We start from the raw sequence: 21,850 nt of genomic DNA on the forward strand, positions 1-21,850 counted from the left end.
GATAGTTTGATTCGTGTTAAACAATGAAAAACTGAATAGTTCAGCACCAAATAAGAATATGCTACTTACCTACCTCATGAGCAATTTTAAATAATTAAACCACAACTATATTTTTTGTACATAAACATGCAAATAAACAGACCATAACGTATTATCGGTAAAACCAACTCCTCCACACAGGTTTTTCTTCGCAAATTTTGACTCGACTCCGATCCCCGACCGGAATCGAGGCGAATCAAGCTTATTTCAACTCGATTCAGGTATATAAAGAACTGAGCCCAGCTCGCTTCAATACCACATGTTAATGTAGTAGTCTACGAACAAACCCTCTCCTTGAAACAGTTGTTAAATGAACTTTTTTTTTATTGAACCTTAATTTCCAGATGTTTTTTTACCATTTCTTCTTGAAAATTATCCATTTTATTAGTTTCAACTTATGCCTGGAATAGAATTGTTAAATTGTCTGGAATAGATTTTAATACTAAAAAAAATAGTGTTCATAAACATTCTGCTTTAACTTTACGATAAAGCCAAGTATAATGGATAATTCGGGGTCGGGTGTATGCTCTATATCTATCTATTGCTGTTGATATTATTTAGTTTTGTTTAGTGAAAATGGGCTAACTGGGCTTATTTTGCAAGAGAAAACAATAGAAAAGATAATGAAGTTTTTCTATGTTTCCACGAAAGGTTCATTTCAGTTAAGATTAAATAAATCTTCATGGTGTTTTTATCACACAAGAAGATAAAAATGATTATATTTGACAGCACTTTCTAAAATGCAAATGGCGTTTCGATGTTTCTTAAAAAGTGCAAGTGAGATAGTTTGATTCGTGTTAAACAATGAAAAACTGAATAGTTCAGCACCAAATAAGAATATGCTACTTACCTACCTCATGAGCAATTTTAAATAATTAAACCACAACTATATTTTTTGTACATAAACATGCAAATAAACAGACCATAACGTATTATCGGTAAAACCAACTCCTCCACACAGGTTTTTCTTCGCAAATTTTGACTCGACTCCGATCCCCGACCGGAATCGAGGCGAATCAAGCTTATTTCAACTCGATTCAGGTATATAAAGAACTGAGCCCAGCTCGCTTCAATACCACATGTTAATGTAGTAGTCTACGAACAAACCCTCTCCTTGAAACAGTTGTTAAATGAACTTTTTTTTTATTGAACCTTAATTTCCAGATGTTTTTTTACCATTTCTTCTTGAAAATTATCCATTTTATTAGTTTCAGTTAGTTTTTTTTTTGCTAAGTTAATTTTAACTTTTGATTTTCACAAAACTTTCTTCAGTTTTTGTGTTTTTTTTTTTATTATTATTATGATAGATATTCTTTCAGTTGTACCAAGTTTTAAATACAATAATCTGGCTACTGCGGATCGTTTTGTTGGCAATTTCTCACTGTACTACACCTACACCTATGGAATACCAAAAAAACGCACTTATTGGGTTCGTTCGCTGGCTGTGTTACTTATAGTTTTTTTCAGGTACTGCCTCTTGAGAAATCTTTCAAGATTAATTGTTATCGTTCGGATTCGTCAAAGAAACTGTAGGTCCCTTCTATCTCTGACATAAGAGGCACATGTGAATACAAATGAGAGTTGTAAGTCACTTAGTACAAGTTCACTATTTCGGTTTGTGGAAGTGATGTAGAACGCCATCTTTCATTTATCTTTTTAACTTCTTTACCCAAAATGCATTCAATACGACTTTTTTCACATTGAATGTCTAAGGCTAGGCACGCACGTGTAACTTTTTTGAAATAGTTCGATCGTTAGTTGCCCAAACATCGCGCATATAAGCAACTCCGAAAGTAATCAACAAAATAAACCAATAGACAGGAGACCTTGACTAAATTTGTCTCCCTCTTGCACTTACAGAAAATCATTGAACGATTTAGTTGAATGTCTGAGTGACAAAAACTAATAGGGTCCATACACTACGCAAACACGTTTGTTCAAACGTGTGTTTGAGCAAACATAGCTTCGACACACACTACACAAACATGTTTCAGAGATATTAGTTGCGTGACGTTTTTCATCTTAATCAGACCTACCTACGGACACGTAGCAATGAGTGATTTAGCATGTGTAGCTTTGATTATTGCCTTGGCAATAAAAAAAAAGAATTTGGTGTCCAAAAAATTTGTTCCCCTTGTTAACTCTATGAAAATTGGCATCGGTTTGAGCAAAATTCAATACACAGCACACAAACATGTTTGTGCAGGCACGGAAAATTCATTTTTTTTATTTTGTTCAAACTGCTTGCGCAAACACTCACCATCGCTACACACTACTCAAACAGTTTGCACAAACATTTTTAAAACACAAAATTCATTCGTGTGCTCAAACAGTTTGTGTAGTGTATGTGCCCTATAATGAACTGGCGCGAGGTAATCGTTTAGTTTGTGTCAAAACACAAACTAAAAAGTTGCTCGAATGGGGGACAGAATTGTTTCAGAACAGTTTGACATAAAAAAAAACAGACAGTGGCTAACATTTGTCAATTAACATTATTATATGGAAAACTAAATGAAGCAGAAGTCCTATAGAGTATATTAGGGATAGAAATGAGGAACATTATTTACATTTGAATGTCTCACAACGGTTTTGACATAATTTTTTTAGCTGAAAAAATTAGCAGTGGGAAAAATTCTTGTTCGTCATCTTACAAACGACAATTAGCAATTTAATGTTTAATAATATTTAATTATATTAACATTTAACAATCGAGATTATATTGTATGCCATTGCCTAACAACTGAAATGAACAAATTTCCTCTCAATGAATTTTTAGATTGGATTGAAGCAATAAACAAAGTTCACGTTCATGGTGCAAAGTTATTAAACACGCCTATCTTTTCGGTTATGCCTTCAGTCACTTGCAGCGCTTCACTTTTTAGGGAAATGTTTTACGTTGACAAGCCGAACTAAATTATTGAGCTTATTTTTTTCATCTCGTTTTGCAAAAGGGCGAAAAATCCAAAGGTTTTCGAAATCGAGAAGCATACGAAACGAAGATTTGCGGTGCTTCATCATTTTTTTTCCTTCAATAAAAATATTAAATACCTACACAAAAGTACCCAGTGAAATTATTGCAGTAATTCATTTTTCTCAATTTAAATAAAATAGTTAAAACAACTTAAATATGGACAAAAGAAAATTGTCGTAAGTATTTACAACAAAATATTAAAGCCAGAAAATTGATTTTCCCGACAAAGACCCTTAAGTTGTGGTAGCTGGTGTTGGTGTACCTAAATTCAAGAATTAACCAAAAGGCAGCTGCTTCCCGAACTTCTATTCGATAATGCAAAGCAATTTTGGTGAAAAACTTAAACTTCGCTTATTGTGTACTATCTGATGTGTAAAAGAAAAATGATTTGTAGAAAAAATATGGCAGATATTTTGTAGCTATTGATTTTTCTACAAATGATGCGATGTTCAACCAAGGTTTTAGGATAAATCCAAGCATTTCTTAAACTACGACATTTTAAAAAGAATTTATTCAAGATGACAGAATTAATTGAAGTATGGAAAAAGTATTTCTTATCTTTTCAATTATCTAAAAGCATGAAAGTGATGGGCACTGAAGACTGAACTAACTAGTACCTTTCGTTAGTTTATTAGAAAGAATAGGGTGCGACACGTTTAACAGTAATTCATCAACAAAGTTGTACTTTTCTGTATAGATACGTATCTACATATTTTATGGAATGACAAATATGCTGCGTGTCCGGGTGTTAAATTTCGTATAATATGCACTGCAATAAATTGCTCGTACAGTTAAAGAGCATTTCCTCGTAGATGCTTTTGGAATTGGAATTCAATATTGAAAACCTACCTCATTTCATTTTGCACTGATTTAAATGACTACACATTTGTAGTAATTACATTTATATGGGTTTTTTGCTTACACTGATCATTCTCTACTTTGGAAAAATATTCGTTGGAGATTTGCTCTGAAGTCAAGGACGTATTTGTTTTTGTTGGCCAATTCATATCCCTACGCGAGTAGTCAATTTGCTTTTACGATTTCCCTTTGAATAAATTGGATGGGAGCCAGGAAAAAAAAAAACAAAAAACATATCGCGGGTGCATCCCATTATAAATGTAAGTCATTGGAGTGATGTGGGACACGACAAAATTGATCATCATGAAAAAGCGTTGATGTTGTGAACCAGTCAGGTTTCACATTATAACAATATGTATCAAAGGAGTTAGGTAGATTTAAATAGTCTGCTGTAATATATTGGCAGACATTTTTGTGCAATAAAAAACCTTTTACAAATCTTGATTTTTTTCGTTTGACAGAGTATATGGTTACAAATAACAAGAAAATAGTCTAACTATGTGTAGCTGCAACATTTTGATTTGAATGAAATTTGATCCAATCCAAAAGCAGAATATGAACAATCCACTGCAAGATGATATAATGTACATATTGTCCATATGCATGAATATATCTCTATATGGTTAAAATATTCTCAAAGCCCTGCCCAAATTTCAAAGTGAAGATGATTCAAAATAATTAAAGTCAATTAAGTACGCGCACACGATTAATCACAGTGTGAACAATTAGGAAAAGGGGATACAATTAGAAAGAACATATCGATGAAAATTGGTTTTGAATGTCTGCACATTCCCTTGATTGGAAAATATTGAACAGGTAAAGCATTCCACATTCGTGTAGTGTGACTAAACAAAGTAACTACACTGCGCAATAAATTATGCTTAAGGGTAAACTGATAATTAGCCTTAGAAGTACAGGTTGGTAGGATTGTTTGAAAAGAGGAATACAACTGGCTATTTAACTAGATCATTGTTTAAGAAAGAAGCAATAAAATAATCATATACAAAACATGCGGCTGTGCCTAAAGATGCAAATGTTTCAGTTGTACAACGGCTACCTACCATTTTTAAAGTGACAGCATACTTACGTTTTCGTAGCATTAAATTGTACAAAGTTTTTGATTCCCCATGAAATATACAGTAGATATCAGAATTTAATAAGCGATAAAATAATCATACAAATAACATGCGGCTGTGCTCTAAAGATGCAAATGTTTCAGTTGCACAACCTTTTTAAAGTAATAGTATACTTACGTTTTCGAAGCGTTAAATTGTACAAAGTTTTTGATTCCCCATTAAACATACTTTCGAGATCAGAATTCAATAAGCGTACCATTTGCTGTCGTTGGTAGTTTACCTCTAAAGCACCAGGATGTGAATCTAAAATAGATTATGAACACCTGAGCGTACTGCCGTAACCGAAGTAATTAAGTGGATTAGAAGTTTCAAACAAAAGACCATTTATAAGTTCATAAGCAGTAGTCTAGTACTTATTTTTGAAAGTTGATACAATCAAACATTTGCCAGAATAATGTAAAACAAAATTAGTGAATTTAACTGATTTTATTTTAACCTAATAAAATTCACATTTTTAAAGAGAACATGTTATGAAAATATCAGGAATAATTTATAGTAAATTTGTGTTATTATTTCCAACATGTAAATTGAAGCTGAAAACTGTTCTTTCGTTCTTTGACCTACTTGCTCGGTTTAACCAATTGCAATATATCCATCAAATTTAACTTAATCCTGCCCCCTAATGCAACAGTTTTCTCACTGCTCTCTACAATCAATCTAAATAACATCACCAAAATTAACAACTAAGCTAACTTCCTATACGAACAACACAATCCATAAGAAAATCATGGGTTTTTTATTTTAATAATAAGTAAATACATAATAATAATCTTTTACATTTAGGAAGGTGTTATTTGAATTTGTGTATGTTTTTAGTACAAAACTAATTGGAGAAAACTGTAAATAAAATTAAAATAATAATGATAGCTATGTACAGTCCCTGGCCATATTTATAATTATTGAAAACGTGTTGGAGCTGATGAAGAGGGAAGTAGCTAAATATGCGGTTACTTATTGAAAGAGTATTTCACGTGTAGAATGACAACCCACAAATGCAGGAAACAGTCAAATCATGCATTGACAGTATGCCACGCAGAATTGAGGCTCTTTTTAAAGCAAAAGAAAATTCAACAAAATATTGAAAAAAATTACAAAAATAACAAAAAAAAAACTGAAAATATTAATTTAAAAAAATAAATCTTTAAATCTGTTGCTTTATTTCTATGAAGTAGTTTATATTCTGCATACAAAATAATTAAAAAATTAAAATATTCGAAAACCTGATTAAAATAGCTGGAAATTAAGATTTTGCATAGAATCTTAAGTGCGTCTAATAACATAGCCAGGGACTATAAATGTGCTTTAAACGAACAAAGATAACTTATAGGAAAGTAAAAAGAAGAAAGACTGAAATAATTTATGAGTTGACAAATTATTTATATACTCCATAGAATATGTACAAATCTGTTCTGCCATAGAAATTTGTACAAAACTTCAAACAAAATTACCACCGAAACTGTTGTAATGCCAAATCGTGATATTTTCGATGTAATTCATAAAAAAAACTTTTGATAACAATGGAATTAATGATAATATTGAATTCTAATAAACACTGCACTGTTTAACATACATTGAAAACAATGAAAGATTACGAATTATTCTTCATCTCGTAATGAATCGCGCCATCTAAAAAGTTTATTAATTACTGTTAAATATTCCATTTTATTCAAATGCTCTAAAATATTAGTCCATAGTTTGTTACTGATCTTTACCGGACATTAAAATTTGTGTTGATCTATCACACCAACAACTTAATTCAAAGTGTATTGCTTGTTAAGAACAAAAACCCTTATGGCACTATAGGACATACCATTTTTTTATTTTGAATTCGTTATTGCGTTTAGACTTTATCCATGGACGTGATATTTAATCAAGCATTTTTATTTGTTTATCATACTTAATTTAAATTGTATTCAACTGCTAAGAAATGTCTGTTTCAAACGTAAAATATTTTAAAGTCAAACAAAATAGTTTGTTTGTGTTAAGACAAATTAATATACACAAAAGCTTATACTGATTAATTCTTATCTTGTTTCTAAGCAATTACTTTTATAATATCTATTTAAACTATCTACGTATGCTTCTTTGTTAGCACTTCTGGCGATTCGCTTTATGAAATATTAGGACTTCCTAAGACAGCTACAGCTGATGAAATCAAGAAGACTTACAGAAAACTTGCCCTTAAGTACCATCCGGACAAGAACCCAGATAATGTGGATGCTTCAGATAAGGTAATTTCTCACTAAAATAAAATATGTTAATGTTCAAGCTTTATACTGGTGTCTATAGTTTAAGGAAGTGAACAGGGCACATTCGATTTTAAGCGATTTGACAAAAAGAAATATATATGACAACTATGGCTCATTGGGCTTGTACATTGCCGAACAATTTGGTGAAGAAAATGTCAACGCATATTTTGTTGTTACGTCACCAGCAGTGAAGGTATGAAATTTCTATCTTAAAAAAAGCATACGTTCTCTCTTAAACCGATGTATCTTTTCTTTATAGACTATTGTTATTTGCTGCGCCATATTGTCCGGATGCTGTTGCTGTTGTTGCTGCTGCTGCTGCTTCTGCTGTAATTTCTGCTGTGGCAAATACAAGCCTCCAGCAAACGAAGCAACCGGTGATTATCAGCATTTGAACGTAAGTATTTTCAGAACGGTGAAGCATCTACGAAAAGGTGTAACTTGAAACGCGTACTTTACCCATCATATAGTATGTCGCATATATTCATTCATAGTTCCACAATAAAGTTTAGCTTGCGCGTTATTTAAATATTTCTACGCCTTCATATATAAAACTTCATTATTGGTTTTAAATATTCTTGCATTGCATTCTCAGAAACCATAAACCTAATGTCTTACATACAATTAAAACTAATCTATAAGCTATGGTTCGGATTAAAAATAAATCTTTTTGCTTACACCTATTCGTGAGGAACTCATTACTAAAAAGATTATTGCAAAAATCAAAAAAGCACAGTTTATATATTGATCAATGATGATTTTTGTGAAGCTATTTTAATTGTTTGACAAACATACACATTGGTATTTATTTTGCATGAATTTTTGTACTAGCACATTAATCTTTTGTTAGTCTTAGATATATGTAACTAACCCAAAACCAAAATGCAAACGAGGTAAGTTTTACTATATGAGCGTGTAAAATAGCCAATCCAAATATTAACCGAAATAATAAACTCGTATTTATGTATGTAGCTAACGGAAAATACAATTTTATTTTGTAAATTTTTTTTTTTTCTTAGCTATGCAGACCCAGTTTTTTAAATTTGAATCGAAACATACCAAACACTTGTTAGCTCTCATTAATGTATATATTACTTTAAAACAATCTTGCAATAAGAAGAAAAAAAACGTGGATATCCAACACATTTTTCAATAATTCCTAATCTGGCTGTGTAAAACTGGGTCTAACAAATAAATTTTTTCTTTTACTTTGACATGCACAAGCACAATATTATTTTCGTACATATTGTATTTCCTTATGCCAGAACCATACAATTTTAATATAGCAAATATTATGTACATATACAGTTTTTGAGTGTCCTACTTAATACTGGATACGTATTAACTCATTGACTAATCAATTTTATTTTATTGGCTGGAATAACTAAAGATTTATGAACTAATCAGTAAACAATAATTTTCTGTTTTATGTTAAGATTTTGAAATCAATTCATTCATTATCAATCCGTTTTGATTGATTCTTGACTTAAACAAACATGCTTTTCCATCATAATAGCGTTTTCTAATTCTAATCAAATACTTCATCATTACAATTTAAATTTCAATCAACCAATTGGCAAGTCCATGATTTCAAATATGTTAAATTACCGTCGCAAGCTCTATAAAAGAATTAACCAATAAAAATACTCAATTTAAGTGTTAGACCGCACAAAAGAACATTATTTTTGTTTTCTATTTATTCTTCTACTATTCGTAGTTTAAATTTTAATTTTTGCGAAATCTTATTTTAATACGACTTCAGTTTTTTCTATATGCATACATATATACTTTCTATACCCTTCACGAAAATCATCAATATTATAATCATTCCATGACCTTTTTTAAGCTTAAGTTTTATTTTTTTTGTAATTTCTTTCTTTGTTGATTTAATATTCATCATCATTCGATTGCGAATATAATTGTATTATTCGTACATTAGCGGGACGGTGGCAATGCTAGTAGAGACGGTCAACCAGAGCAACGGCCTCGAATGCAAGGAAGATTGGTAAGTCGTATAAATGTAATGTTTTAGTTTATTGTGTCAAAAAGTTGATGAAATCTAATACAAAAAGTTTTGTAATATTGAGTGTTCAGTAAAACCAAAAACAATTATACGTATTTACATCAGTGTTCTATTATAATAATCAACATCACCATACACCTGGTATAACTAACGTGCGATCGTGTTATGCATGCGTTTGGCATTATGCATATGCATATATAGCTCAATATAGAAAATGTGCTTACTCATTAAAGTGTATTAATTGCAGAAGAAAAGCTTGAGCAATTATAAAAAATATGTTTTATTTTTGTTTTTTAAGGAGGATGGCAACGATTTTGAGGATCTTAACACACCTGCTGGATCAGCACCGGTGACATCACAACCCACAGCGGGGCAATCATCAGGAGCTGGTATGCCAGTTTTTGCTATGCCCCCACCATCATCACAACCACCAAATCCTACAAATCCGTTCACGGGAGGGGCAACCGAAAATACTTCGCTCAATTCATCCGAACAGCCAACATACACGCCAGGTATACATTAATATTCTTAAACGTATTTAATTGGTTTATATTATAATATGTATGTATCTAATAAAAACAATTTGCCCTCCCCGGTATTTAAATATGCACCTCTAAAGGAATATAGTTAAATTAATTTACGTTTGTTCATTATACCAAAAATTCCATAATGAAACTATTTATAAGATGAAGATGAATATGAATTAAAATTTAAAACCTTTTTTTCTAGATATATTTAACCAAAAATACTAAAATCATACCAAATATGATTTACCGCATAAAAACAATAAAATAAAAATAAAAATAAAAATAAAAAGAAAAATTACTAATTGCAAGCAAAATAGCTGAAATGCAATGCAAATAAAATAATCAAACATGAGCGGATCGACGCATGCATCTAGATAATTTTTCATAGCTCGATGCACTAGTAAATGGAAAACTGCAGTTAAACAGGCGTTGCGCTTATAAATTGAACAATTAACAATTAAATAAATAAGAAATAATAAGTTAAACATATTCATTCATCAAAGACTATACATGCATTATTTTAACACTGTTGTTAGTAATTATGATACATGCTTAGATAGTAATGAACTGTAAATCCTTAAAAAATGTACGTTTTTATCAAAGTATACATAAATACATAAATATATTTAAAATGTATTTCCAATATTATCATAATTGAAAATAATATTAGCGTATTTTGAACCTTAAATATTTTTATTTATTTAGTAAGTGGCAGCCGAAAAGCCCATTCTTCACAACTGCACATAAACAGTTTGTTGATAAAAGGGTGGTTATTTTACATATTAAATTATTAAATAAATTATATGTTGTTAATCCAAAAAATCTATGGAATGTTTAAAAAATTATTTTCTTGTGCGCAACTAATGTTTGTCGTTTGTCCTCCTCCTCCTCTTCGTAATTAAATGACTAATATCAATTCTCAATATATATTACAAATAGGTACTTCGCATCGTTCGCTTTTTTTCCATATAATGTAAAAATTAATGAAATAAAATAAAAAAACTTGTAACGAACGTGTTGGTACATATTATACCATACACATTTTGCATAATATGAATATATATATATCTTTTTATATTTGGTCACTTTAAATTGTATCTTTAGCAATTAATTAAAGAACTAATTATTCCACAATAAATGAAATTCCATGAGTGGGAGCCGAAAATGTTTTATCTTTCTTTAATTATTAAATACAATCTTAATTAAAATAAATATTACAAGTATGTATATTTTAATCAATCGTGTTATTATTACCAAATCGAAATAATTGTTTGTCATTGAAATCATCACTATGTCAAATGACAGCAAATGGCTGTATTTGGACAACAAAATTACCCCAAAATTGTAAAAACAAGAGTAAATTATGTATGTGTAGTATAATTTAAAATTAAAGTCAATATAAAATAAAACAAAATTAAAATTCAATTTCTCTTCCTGTTCTTGTTTTTTTAATCATGCTTATTTCAGTTGAGTGAAACAAAATCGTATCACTGCTGCTCACCAAAAAAAAAACTTTTATGCACTAACCATCGGAAGCTTTGAGCCACAGCAAGTATGCAAACAAATATTTTGGATTCATTTATATTAAACAGCAATAAATAAATGATATAATGGAACCTGGTTGTACCAATTTAATGTGTTTGCTTTATAAAAGAAATAGTTATTTAAAAACAAAAGTAACCTTATTTAAATTGTTCTACGTAAAGGGAGTGTTTCAAAGAAATTATTCGGGGAAACAAATGAAACTAGATGGTTTTAATTCATTACAAAAGATGTACTATTCTACTCAGGGTTTTAAACTTCCATTTTAAAATACATCGTTCTCTCAGAAGCAAAGTAAACTAAGTCTAAATTTTTGATGCTTCCATATTTTTAGAAAAATGGTAATGAAACAAATTACTTATTTTCACAATTTTAAATTTAACATAAAGATCTGAAGTTATAAAAGAATACTTTACTTGTGAAGAAGTAAAGTAAGTGAACCTCCAAAACTAAATGTCCGTCATAATTTGTGCTTATATTGGATTATTTGTCGGTATAACATCATAAACAGTAGTACCCGTGGCGTGAAGGTTAGTGCGTATGACTGTCATGCCAGAGGTATTGGGTTCAATTCCTGACTGTATCAACTAATGTTTCTTCGCGGATACTGCCTCCAGCTAGGAATTGACAAATCATCCTAGGGAAAGTCTTGTCATGAAAAGTACTTTCTCAAGTTATTCATTGGACGCAATTTTTGATGTCATTAGTTAGTTATAATTAGAGTAAAGGTTAGGTAAGTTGACCGTTAGTTTAGTCGTACTCTAGAGAAAGTATTTTTTGCCCGATCCTGAAAAAGGAGAACCTCTAAACTGCATCAACTATATAGGAATCAGTCTACTTAACAACACCTATAAAATCTTCTCAAAGTCAACACTAGAGGCACTATCTTTCAAAAGTTTGTCCAATTACTAGCATATGCTGATGAAATTGACATAATCGGAAGAACTCAGCGTGATGTCAATGGGGCTTTTGTAAGTATTGAGGCAGAGACGGCAAAAATGGGTTTAACGGCTAATGAGGGCAAAACAAAATACATGCTGTCGTCAAGAAAGGACATACAACACCGATGTCTTGGTCAAAATGTAGCCATCGACAGACGTAACTTTGAGGTAGTCAAGGACTTCGTCTACCCAGGCTCCGCTTTAAACGCAGAAAACAACACCAGCGCTGAGATCAAACGCAGAATAACTCTTGCTAACCGCTGTTTCTTTGGGCTAAGAAAACAATTGAGTGGTAAAGTCTTCTCTCGAGGAACCAAAGTGTCGCTATATAAGACCCCTATCATCCCCGTCCTGCTATACGGTGCAGAAGCATGGACTATGACAAAAGCGGATGAAAGCACCTTGAGTCGGTTCGAGAGAAAAGTTCTTCGTGTGATCTACGGTCCCGTATACATCGAAGGGGATTGGAGGAGAAGATGGAACGACCAGCTCTACGGGCTGTACAGCCACGTAAACTTAGCCAGAAGGGTAAAATTCCAACGACTAAGATAGACAAGTGGAAAGTGACCTTACCCAACTTGGAGTGCGAAACTGGAGACATCTAGTAGTCCAACCTTAAGTACGTAAGAGGAAAGAAAGAGTCCGTTAAGGCGTGTGTGTAGTTTTAGTGAACTGTAGCTCAAAATTACGATTATGTGGCAGTTAGCGCGTTAACCTCTTTTTACCGAGGTGACTATGCCAATTATATTCTTTAGTTATGATTGAAAACAACAGGTACTTTAAAATATACACTGCAGAATTTTTATAATTATTAGATTATACGCAATATTTTTAACGTTCCATACATTTTTATGCAAGGAGGAAAATAGCTAAAGATGGAAGTGCACAAATGCAGGACACAGTCAAATTATGCATTGACAGTATGCAGCGCAGAATTGAGGCTCTTATTAAAGCAAAAGGAGGTTCAACAAAATTTTGAAAAAAATTACAAAAATAACGAAAAAAACTGAAAATAATGAATGAAAAAGTTTATATTCTGCATACAAAATAATTTAAATGCATTACAATATTCGAAAACCTGATTAAAATAGTTGAAAATTGAGATTTTGCATACAATTTTATAATATGGCCAGCGACTGTATGTAGGTACATATATTAACATTACTTCAATAACACGATTGTAAATTTGTCACTTATTAAACTTAATGGATGACGACTCATTGGTTTTAATTAGTTTCGTATAAGGGATTGGATCCTTTTTTCATTAATATTGTTAGTCCGACTTCACTCCTACGCAAAGAATTTTTTTGACAGGATGTTACGCTTTCTGAATTGAAAGCCTTCAGTATTAAGTTTTAATTATTTGTAATTACTTTTTTTCTAAGTTTCAATATCCTACACAATCAGAAGTGTTGCATAATATGTATATATGCCTTTTTGATGTCCCATTGTGAAGTTTACTCTATAAAAAAAAATTAGAATGGAACTTCACAGCCCACTCCACAAAAAATATTAGGTATGGCTACCCTTTTTTCCATCTTCTTTCTACAACATAACCTTGTCAGCATTGGTCCTACCACCATTAGAAAAGTTATTTAAAAAAAAACAGGTTAGACAAGCTTAACCAGAGGTCATTCGGTATCGCGAAATTAAGTTCAGTCAAGTTCTGAAAATATCAAGTAACCAAAATTAAAAACCTCCATACAAATTATTAAAGGTTTTTCTCGGGCTGATAACAAATGAAAACCGTTTACTATTTATAAAATTGTCAAAAATATAGGTGAGATGTATTTCAGCTATACATAATACTTACGTTATTTATATGACCTAGAGTTTGGGAATCTCGAGTCGGGTCATACGCCCTTTCATAATTCCCCATAGTTTCATTTTCATGTGTATATATTTTTATATTATTCTCCTGTTTCAATAAACAACACATTATAATGTCGTAACGAAAGTATATCGCAATATAAAATAGGAACACTTTTGAATGAAAGAATTGAGTTTTTCGTGTGTGTAGTGTTATTTATTTAAATTTAATCTAAATTAACATTCCTATAAATGTTCTTGTAAAAAATATTGAACCATCAAACCAATTTGCAAATAACTGTTACTTATTTCTGATTTATTTTATAAACTTGTCTGAATAATTTATTTTTTATATATACGTAATTACATATATTATGTATGTGTTATTAAATTTATTGCGATATTTATATATGATACGTCAAAGTAACATAATTTATATGCTTACTTATACACTCATATGTCATGTATAAAGGTCCGAATATAATTTCACTTTTCAATATGATTGATCTTACATGATTATACATACATTATATATACCATTGTCTTTATAGGCTTGAAACTAGAATGGATCTAAAAGCCTGTTCAAGTTCTAAAATGTCTTAAGTTAGTTATAGCAAAAATTTAAATAAATTATAGAATAGTTAATAGATTCAGTCAGATGTTTTTTTTATTAAACTTCAAAATGAATAAATTAATTTCTCATGATATTTGTTTTCTTCCAACTACATATGTATGCAGGTATATATAAAAGTATTTAAACGAATTCCTCTAACCAGGGGTGTTTTAGACATTCTGAAGCCGATGCTCGTATGATTGGGTTGTACTCCAACATTGGCATTAAAAAATCTGCAAATTTTTTCGCTTCTATTGGGTCCCAGTCATATTTTTCTATTAAAACATTTAAAAGACTCCAGGGTTTGAGTTTGGTGATGTTCCGCAAGCCACCTTCAATAGGAAAATATGAAGTGAAAATGGGTTTTGAGGAAAAAGTGTATGCTTGGTTTTACCATAACTAGTAAAATACTTTAAGCCATGTTTCCCCCTAAATATAACAGAAGGTGGAATTGTGCCCAAAAGCTCTATAATGTGTGCCAAATGATCCTCATCACGGGAATAATTTTCACCAGCGTGTGGATCGAATAGATAATCACCAGTAGCTAACTCAAAAGCCAAGCATGCAGTGCTCCAAACATCAGCACTAAAGTTGTAAGGTGCTCCTAGAAGAACTTCTATAGAACGATATTGTCGCGTTTGGATGTCTTCAGTAAAATGATGATACTGAAAAATTGTACTTAAAGAAGTTTTTTTTCTTTTGTATTATAAAACAAAAGTGTCTAACTTACATCATAGCAAGCATTTCCCAAATCCGCAATTTTAACACGAACATTGCTGTTGTTGATCAGAGCCTGGATAGAATTTGTGTACGACTGCATCTGAAGATTAATCTGAGAGTTATTAGGTTGTTCCTTTTCGGCTACCATATCGTTATGCTGGAAAACATTTTAATGCATTTTTGAAATATTCTTTTGTTTTTTTTTTATTGAAAAAAAGTATTAGAAAAAATACACAATTAAATAAAAACTACATGTAAAATGAAAAAAAATTGTTTACAAAAACGCATTAAAATTAACTACAAGATGATTTTGATTTGAATGAGCACTTTGAACAAATGAAATTAATATATATTAATTGTATTCACTGTTAAATTTTTTTTAAGCAACGTATTTATGTATGTATGTAATATAGGTATATTTTAAATTCAAACTAAAATGTATAAAATAATTCACTAAGCATAAGCTTTGTCATACACTTAAGTCTCGGAATCATAGCATCAAATACCTATGTCCTTAAAGTAAAAATTTGTTTTTGAAGATAGTTATTGCTGGGAACTATCTGTGAAAAGCAACAAATGCTTATAAACTTAACGGTCTTTGGCCAAAACGGTACCATTTTTTGCGCCCATATAGTAATCGCTGAAAAACATGATTTCTACTTGTAATAGTAACAAAATTGAATTCAAAGCATATGTCAATTTTTCTTTACTGAGTTGAATTGCTAATGGTTGTTATAAACTACATTCTAATTTTTGCTTAGCAGATTCAAAAAATACCGTTAAAGAAGACGAAAGCTCACAAGGCTCGGGTTAATATTTAAATAATTTAAATTTTTGAAAATAGCGGTTTTATCAAAAAACGGAACATCAACTATGGAAGTCATATTAGGTAGAAATGGATACGTAATTTTCACAAACTAAAAACTCGCAGAAAATCTTGTGTTGCTAAACACCCCAGCGTGTAATTTTTATTGGGGAGGCGGTTATTACTATTCAAAACCCATATTAGGAAAATATGTTCTATGGTTTTACATGTATTTTAATTGTTAGTAAATATAAACAAAAATGAGTTGTTAAACTACCCAAGCAACTTCATAAGATTGATTTATAATTAACTTTACTATAATGTCTATTAGTCAAACCAAGAAAATTAAAAGACCAGTTTATATTTCTGAGAAATAAATGATGCCCTATAGTAAAAATAAATACCCGACCGAAACCGTTTACTTTGACTTAGACCTTTAAAACAAAATTTTAGTAATTAAGTGATAACATATGATAACGGGACAATAATTATTTCGAACTTGCAAGACTGACAAGTTCATATAACGTGTTTAAAAAAGTAATTTAATGAATTCAAAATCTATCATTTGGTTTCAAGTTCGTGCCCTTTTACTGTGCTTACAAATAAGTTTAAATTGAAATGTTTCAGATATTAACTAAGCAATCATCATAGCTTCACATCTTTCTCTGGGTGGCACGCGATAGCAAACAATGTCTTAATGAGGCCAATTTGTTCCTATTTCAAGCACAAACTATGCCTTTTCTTCAAATATCATACACCCCTCTCCAAAATATATATCTCTGGCTACGGCCTTGCAGCAATCAATCGAATAAAGTATAAAACAAATTAGATTTAATATTATTGTAAGGCTCTACATCTTAGTCCATCAAAATTAAGCAACAATTGTAACAATGAAATGAAGAATTAAGTGAATAATAATTCCAGTAGATATGTGAAGATCTCAGAATTATAAACTGGCATATTTATTGAGTAGATAGATTTACCTCCTCTTGTGCTATTAAGTCTTTAGGTTCGATTCGCTCGTCGTCGTCACCTGACTGGAGTGCAAGCGTTAAAAATGTGTGCCGATACTAAGTTTGTGTAACAGGGGAACATATTGGTGTAAAAAAGGTAAAGTTCATCTTACCTTGGCAGTGATTTTCTTCTCAGTGCGATAGCGACTACTAATTGGTGCCGTAGCTCCTAATGAGGAAACTAACGAGCTTTCATTGTGGTCACTATCGAGCACTCCAGAGAATTTGGAAATTGTTGAAATTAGAGATGTGTCTAAAGTAGAGGAATCATCCTTATGAAGTGCACACTCTAATTCACTGTTCTTGTTTTGAATGTGAGTTGATAAAATGAGAGATGTCGGAGAACTGTCTATTAGTGGCCACTTTTCTTTGGTTTTAGTTTGTTTTTCAATGGAACTTACTATAAAAGTATTAAAAGTAAGTAGTTATAATATATAACACATGATATTAATTATAATTTTTTAACTTACTGTACGAATCCGGAAACTCAATGCCCTTAACCCTCAAACTGTTGATTTCATCGTCGATTTGTTGGTTCATTGCTGCTGCATTATCGATCACTAATAAAATATTTTCCGGTTTAATATCAGTATGTATGATGCTGCATTTCGTATGTAAATAATCGAGTCCCTCTAGAACCTGTCTTATGATATTTTTGACTTGTGATAATGCCAAACCCTGATAATTGTTTTTAACAATAAGTTTATATAGGCTACAACCAAGTGCTTCGAACACTAAACACGTGTGCACTCCATTGACACCACGAACTGTGAAGTGATTCAGAAGTCTAACGATTCGATCGCCTTTAGGATCAGCAGGATCTGCGTCTCGTATTGCTTCGAGAAGGCGAATCTCATCAGCAGCTGTCTCAATGTAATGCGGAGCGCTTTTCACTACTTTCAAAGCTACATATTTTTCTTCTCTAATAACGTTTAAAACAAAAAGAAAACGTTACTTTTTTGTTTTCAATTTCTAATAAATTACATACTTAATATCTCGACAAAGCCACACAGTGGAGAAGTGGCCCCATCCTAGCTTTCTCACCACTCTAAACCGACCATCGAAGACATCGCCAATTACTACAGGATGGTAACCCCCACGGCAATACTGTGACGCATCCTCCTGTTCCTCGTCTGATCCATAAAGACTAGAGTCTGGTGATTCTGGGAAAATTTCATCTGTCGTGCTTAGAGTTCCCCTTGGCTCTGATCTGAAGTATAATAAATTTAAATAAAAATAATTTTGTTAATGTATTTATTTTTAACTCAATGTACCTAGTATTAGAACATTTAAAAACGTATAAAATTAAATCCAACAAATTAATGATAGATAGAGTGCAAACACTCAGTTCGGAGTCTGGACTACTAAAAACATTTATGTACATACATAAGATTCCAATAATTAAACAAAAGCTTAAAAACCTGTTTTTTATGGTACTTGTCTTAACTTCTACTTCTGATATGGTAAGTATTCCCTCATTGCTTTCAAGGCTAGTTGCCAGTTGGTTTTTCATAAGGATTAAACAATACGTAAACTGTTTCTAACAATTTCGAAAAGAATAGATGTTTTTGTGATTTTAAAATGTCGAATTTACACTTTTTATTTTAACTGATTTTGTTTTAAAAAGGCACCTACTTCTGAATTGAATTTAATGTACATATTCTTAAAATAAATTGTACGTACATTTTATTACACAGTGGAGCTTCTGAAGGTACTATTTCCGAAATAAAAGGATCCGCTATTTTCTTTCTTTTTCTTGATACGAGTATTGGCCCGGCAGATTTCCATTTTCGCCTTTTTGAAATTGTGGGCTTCTTGCGTTTTTTTTCTTCCAACTCCAATGTTTCGTGTTTAATCTCCAGAGTTAAATTGTTTTCTAATAAATCTGTGACTTCAGTACCATCCTTATTTTGCTTCACAGACGAACCAGATATGACCGGCGAAATGTCTGCTGAATTTTCTAAACTAGTTTCTGTTCGAAAACTATTTAAAGCTTTCCGAATCCAACGGACAGTAGATATGACAAATAATATGAGGCATATTTTCAATGAGGCTTGTACTAATACATCACTCTCAATCTCAAGGAGTTTCACTGATAATAGAATCCAACTAAAGAAATCCAAGCACAAGTTGTATACCACTTCAAGAAATTGAGTGCCTTTTTGACTCAAGTAACGACAAAAATACTCAAAGAACTCATTAAACACTGCATCAAAAAAAGACCAAACGATCAAAACCAAATTGTGCTCTGTCAAAGTTGTATTTTCTTTATAGAAGCAAATACTCGCACTCGTAGCCGTATCACCCCATTCACTTAAAATAAGAGTTTTCCAATTCACATTTTCACAGGTCACATCACTGATATACGTATAACTCATATTTCAAGAACAAATTTGCTATTTTCTTAAGTAAAGCATATTTTTCAAAGAAATTGATTTGCGTTAGCTGCAATTATTATTAAATTGCATAATCATCAATATTATTTATCTTCGTCTGTATCAATACTAAGTAAATTTATGAACAAAATATTAGATTTTTGACTTCGGGAGCAATGTGGTGTTTGTGTTTATACTAATTTAAATAATATTATTATACTAAACCAAATTCGCGGTCACCGAAAAGATATTGCAGATATCTTTATTCTTAAGCTCAACGACAGGAACTGTCGTCATTGAGTAACAGAAAAATAGAAAATGGGGAAACCATGGTACACCTCCAACTAAGAGTCTAGAGAGCCTATTTTAAATATTAAAATTAAAAAAAGAAAATTTCAAAAATACAAAAATATATGCACTCACCGTGAGTGGAAGTATTGACTCAAAAATGATTATTCTATTCTGGTACTAATTATTATGTTTTATTTTTGAGCTCACCGCTGCCAAAGCTAAATGTTTAGTGCGTGAACGTAAACATGCTGCTCTCTTTTGTCCTTGTCCTTTAAAAATACTCCCATTTGGTCAAAGACGAAACCAATTCTATTGACTTCATTAGCTGGCAAAAATGTGACAGTAATTTTTGTTGTGCTAGTCTTGTTAGACAGACATCATCAGAAGAAAAAAGCGAATAATGACGTGAAAATTAAATGTGCATTTACGTGAAAAGTTTACTGACCAAGACATTTTGAATTTGGGATTTTAATCTTATGTCATTAACGGTAGCAAAAAATACGAAAATTGTGCCCACAAACTCTGATGAAATAAGCATACTTGTTCACACTTTTATTATACTTTTGTTAGGAAGTGTTATTTATAAAAACAAAATTGGTTAAAAGAAACATTTTCCTTTTTTTCAAATCTATTTACAATTTAAAAAGGCTACAGATGCTCTTCTTCCAATGTATCCAAATGCAATATGCTTTGAAAAAAAATTGTGCGTTACTTGTATCAATGTATATATTTTGCTAAATTGGTGATTGAAATGTCAACGATCTAATAACACTGGTCAACACTGGTTTTGTCACACGAACTTTGATAGCTAATTTTGTTTTGTCAATCTAGTCTCATTATTAAATCACAATTGTCAAGTGTCAATTAGCCTCAGTTTTGTTGTGATACGGTATAACTCAAAACTTGTACTACGCAGCAAATTAACAGAAGCGCTTCCAAGTAAACCGTTTTAAAAATATTTGTGGTTGCATTTTAACACCTTTTTGTTTTAGCATTTTTTTGTTATTAACCCTGTGAACATGTCGAGGAAGTGTAACAATGATCCTATCTATTTATGTTATGTTTGCAAAGAACTGACATTCAAAAAACAAAGCCGAAACTTTACGAATCTTGTGTTGGAGTGTTATCACCAATATTTTGGTTTTTCCGTCGCCCACCAAGAGAAACCCTGGGCTCCTTATGTCTGTTGCATAACGTGTGTGAAAAATTCAACCGACTGGAAGAAAGGCGCACGACCTATGCATGCCGTTTGCAGTACCCATGATATGGACTAAACAGCGAGAACGCGTTTCGGATTGCTATTTTTGTCTCACTGACATCAACGGTATAAAATAAAAGAAAAAAAAAATACTAAAATAAATACCCTTACTTATCTTCAGCTATAAGACCAGTCTCTAATTGTAAAAAATTGCCAGAACTATTACTAGTTGCAACTACGTCGGTTAAGAATGACCATTCACACCCGTCCACTTCAGGTTAATGTGTTGACGAGGACGATGACTTTCAGTTTAAAGGAATCGCAAACGTGCCACATTTCATAACTTAAGAAGACTTAAATGATTTAGTTCGGAATCTAAATTTGTTCAAAAAACAATCAGAACTATTAGGATCTCGTCTAAAAATTAAGCGATTTAGAAAAAGTTGGTTAGCGAGCTGTACATTCGTAAAAATTTCAAACTCGAGATTTCAACCAAACGGAACATTACTATGGAAAGAAGCTGTTATTTCGTCCATATGTCTGTCTGTCCTTGCAGCTACAGCCTAAAACATATAGTATATTCTAAATTGGATATCTCAAAAACGGGTCAACATTTTTTTATGAAATTAAAATCTAAAACGTATATTTATTAGCACACACTTAAGAAAAACTTATATGTGAAACAATGGGCAAGTTCAGACAAAATAAGGGACTTAATTTGCAATCAACTTAATTTTTTG

General features: G+C 31.5%; 2 protein-coding genes across 6 annotated transcripts; one reads left to right on the forward strand and one right to left on the reverse strand.

Annotated features, from left to right (window-relative positions):
* The first annotated feature begins 2,966 nt into the window (after positions 1-2,966).
* On the forward strand, positions 2,967-11,390 carry LOC129942968 (dnaJ homolog subfamily C member 5 homolog). 4 transcript variants are annotated; one of them, XM_056052156.1, is made up of 7 exons: positions 2,967-3,186; positions 7,097-7,235; positions 7,294-7,446; positions 7,513-7,650; positions 9,193-9,258; positions 9,575-9,788; positions 11,271-11,390. In XM_056052156.1, the coding sequence occupies exons 1-7, from the start codon at positions 3,167-3,169 to the stop codon at positions 11,276-11,278; spliced, it is 738 nt and encodes a 245-aa protein (XP_055908131.1). In that variant the 5' UTR covers positions 2,967-3,166; the 3' UTR covers positions 11,279-11,390. The 4 variants fall into 4 exon arrangements, with proteins under 4 accessions (XP_055908131.1, XP_055908130.1, XP_055908132.1 ...); XM_056052155.1 differs by lacking the exon at positions 11,271-11,390 and adding an exon at positions 9,896-11,228; XM_056052154.1 differs by lacking the exon at positions 11,271-11,390 and adding an exon at positions 10,006-11,228 and having other exon boundaries at positions 2,968-3,186.
* A 3,350-nt stretch (positions 11,391-14,740) lies between these two features.
* Positions 14,741-19,873, reverse strand: LOC129942969 (SRSF protein kinase 3-like). Of its 2 annotated transcripts, XM_056052158.1 has the most exons (8): positions 18,930-19,873; positions 18,235-18,456; positions 17,717-18,168; positions 17,360-17,646; positions 17,217-17,270; positions 15,439-15,585; positions 15,103-15,373; positions 14,741-15,040 (listed from the first exon to the last, which is right to left on the reverse strand). In XM_056052158.1, exons 1-8 carry the CDS (start codon positions 19,622-19,624, stop codon positions 14,850-14,852), a joined length of 2,319 nt encoding a protein of 772 aa, XP_055908133.1. In that variant the 5' UTR covers positions 19,625-19,873; the 3' UTR covers positions 14,741-14,849. The 2 variants fall into 2 exon arrangements, with proteins under 2 accessions (XP_055908133.1, XP_055908134.1); XM_056052159.1 differs by lacking the exon at positions 17,217-17,270 and having other exon boundaries at positions 18,930-19,872.
* Positions 19,874-21,850: the final 1,977 nt, after the last annotated feature.

This window comes from Eupeodes corollae, chromosome 1, assembly GCF_945859685.1.
Source record: "Eupeodes corollae chromosome 1, idEupCoro1.1, whole genome shotgun sequence".
NCBI lineage: Eukaryota > Metazoa > Arthropoda > Insecta > Diptera > Syrphidae > Eupeodes > Eupeodes corollae.

Excerpts from the sequence above, each read along its gene's own strand:
- LOC129942968 (XM_056052154.1), top strand. The coding sequence starts at position 3,167 with ATGGACAAAAGAAAATTGTC. Across the intron at positions 7,236-7,293 it reads ATGTGGATGCTTCAGATAAG|TTTAAGGAAGTGAACAGGGC; the intron begins GTAATTTCTCAC and ends TGGTGTCTATAG. Across the intron at positions 7,447-7,512 it reads TTACGTCACCAGCAGTGAAG|ACTATTGTTATTTGCTGCGC; the intron begins GTATGAAATTTC and ends TTTTCTTTATAG.
- LOC129942969 (XM_056052158.1), bottom strand. The coding sequence starts at position 19,624 with ATGAGTTATACGTATATCAGTGATGTGACCTGTGAAAATGTGAATTGG. Across the intron at positions 18,457-18,929 it reads GCTCCACTGTGTAATAAAAT|ATCAGAGCCAAGGGGAACTC; the intron begins GTACGTACAATT and ends ATTATACTTCAG. Across the intron at positions 17,647-17,716 it reads TGAGTTTCCGGATTCGTACA|TAAGTTCCATTGAAAAACAA; the intron begins GTAAGTTAAAAA and ends ATACTTTTATAG.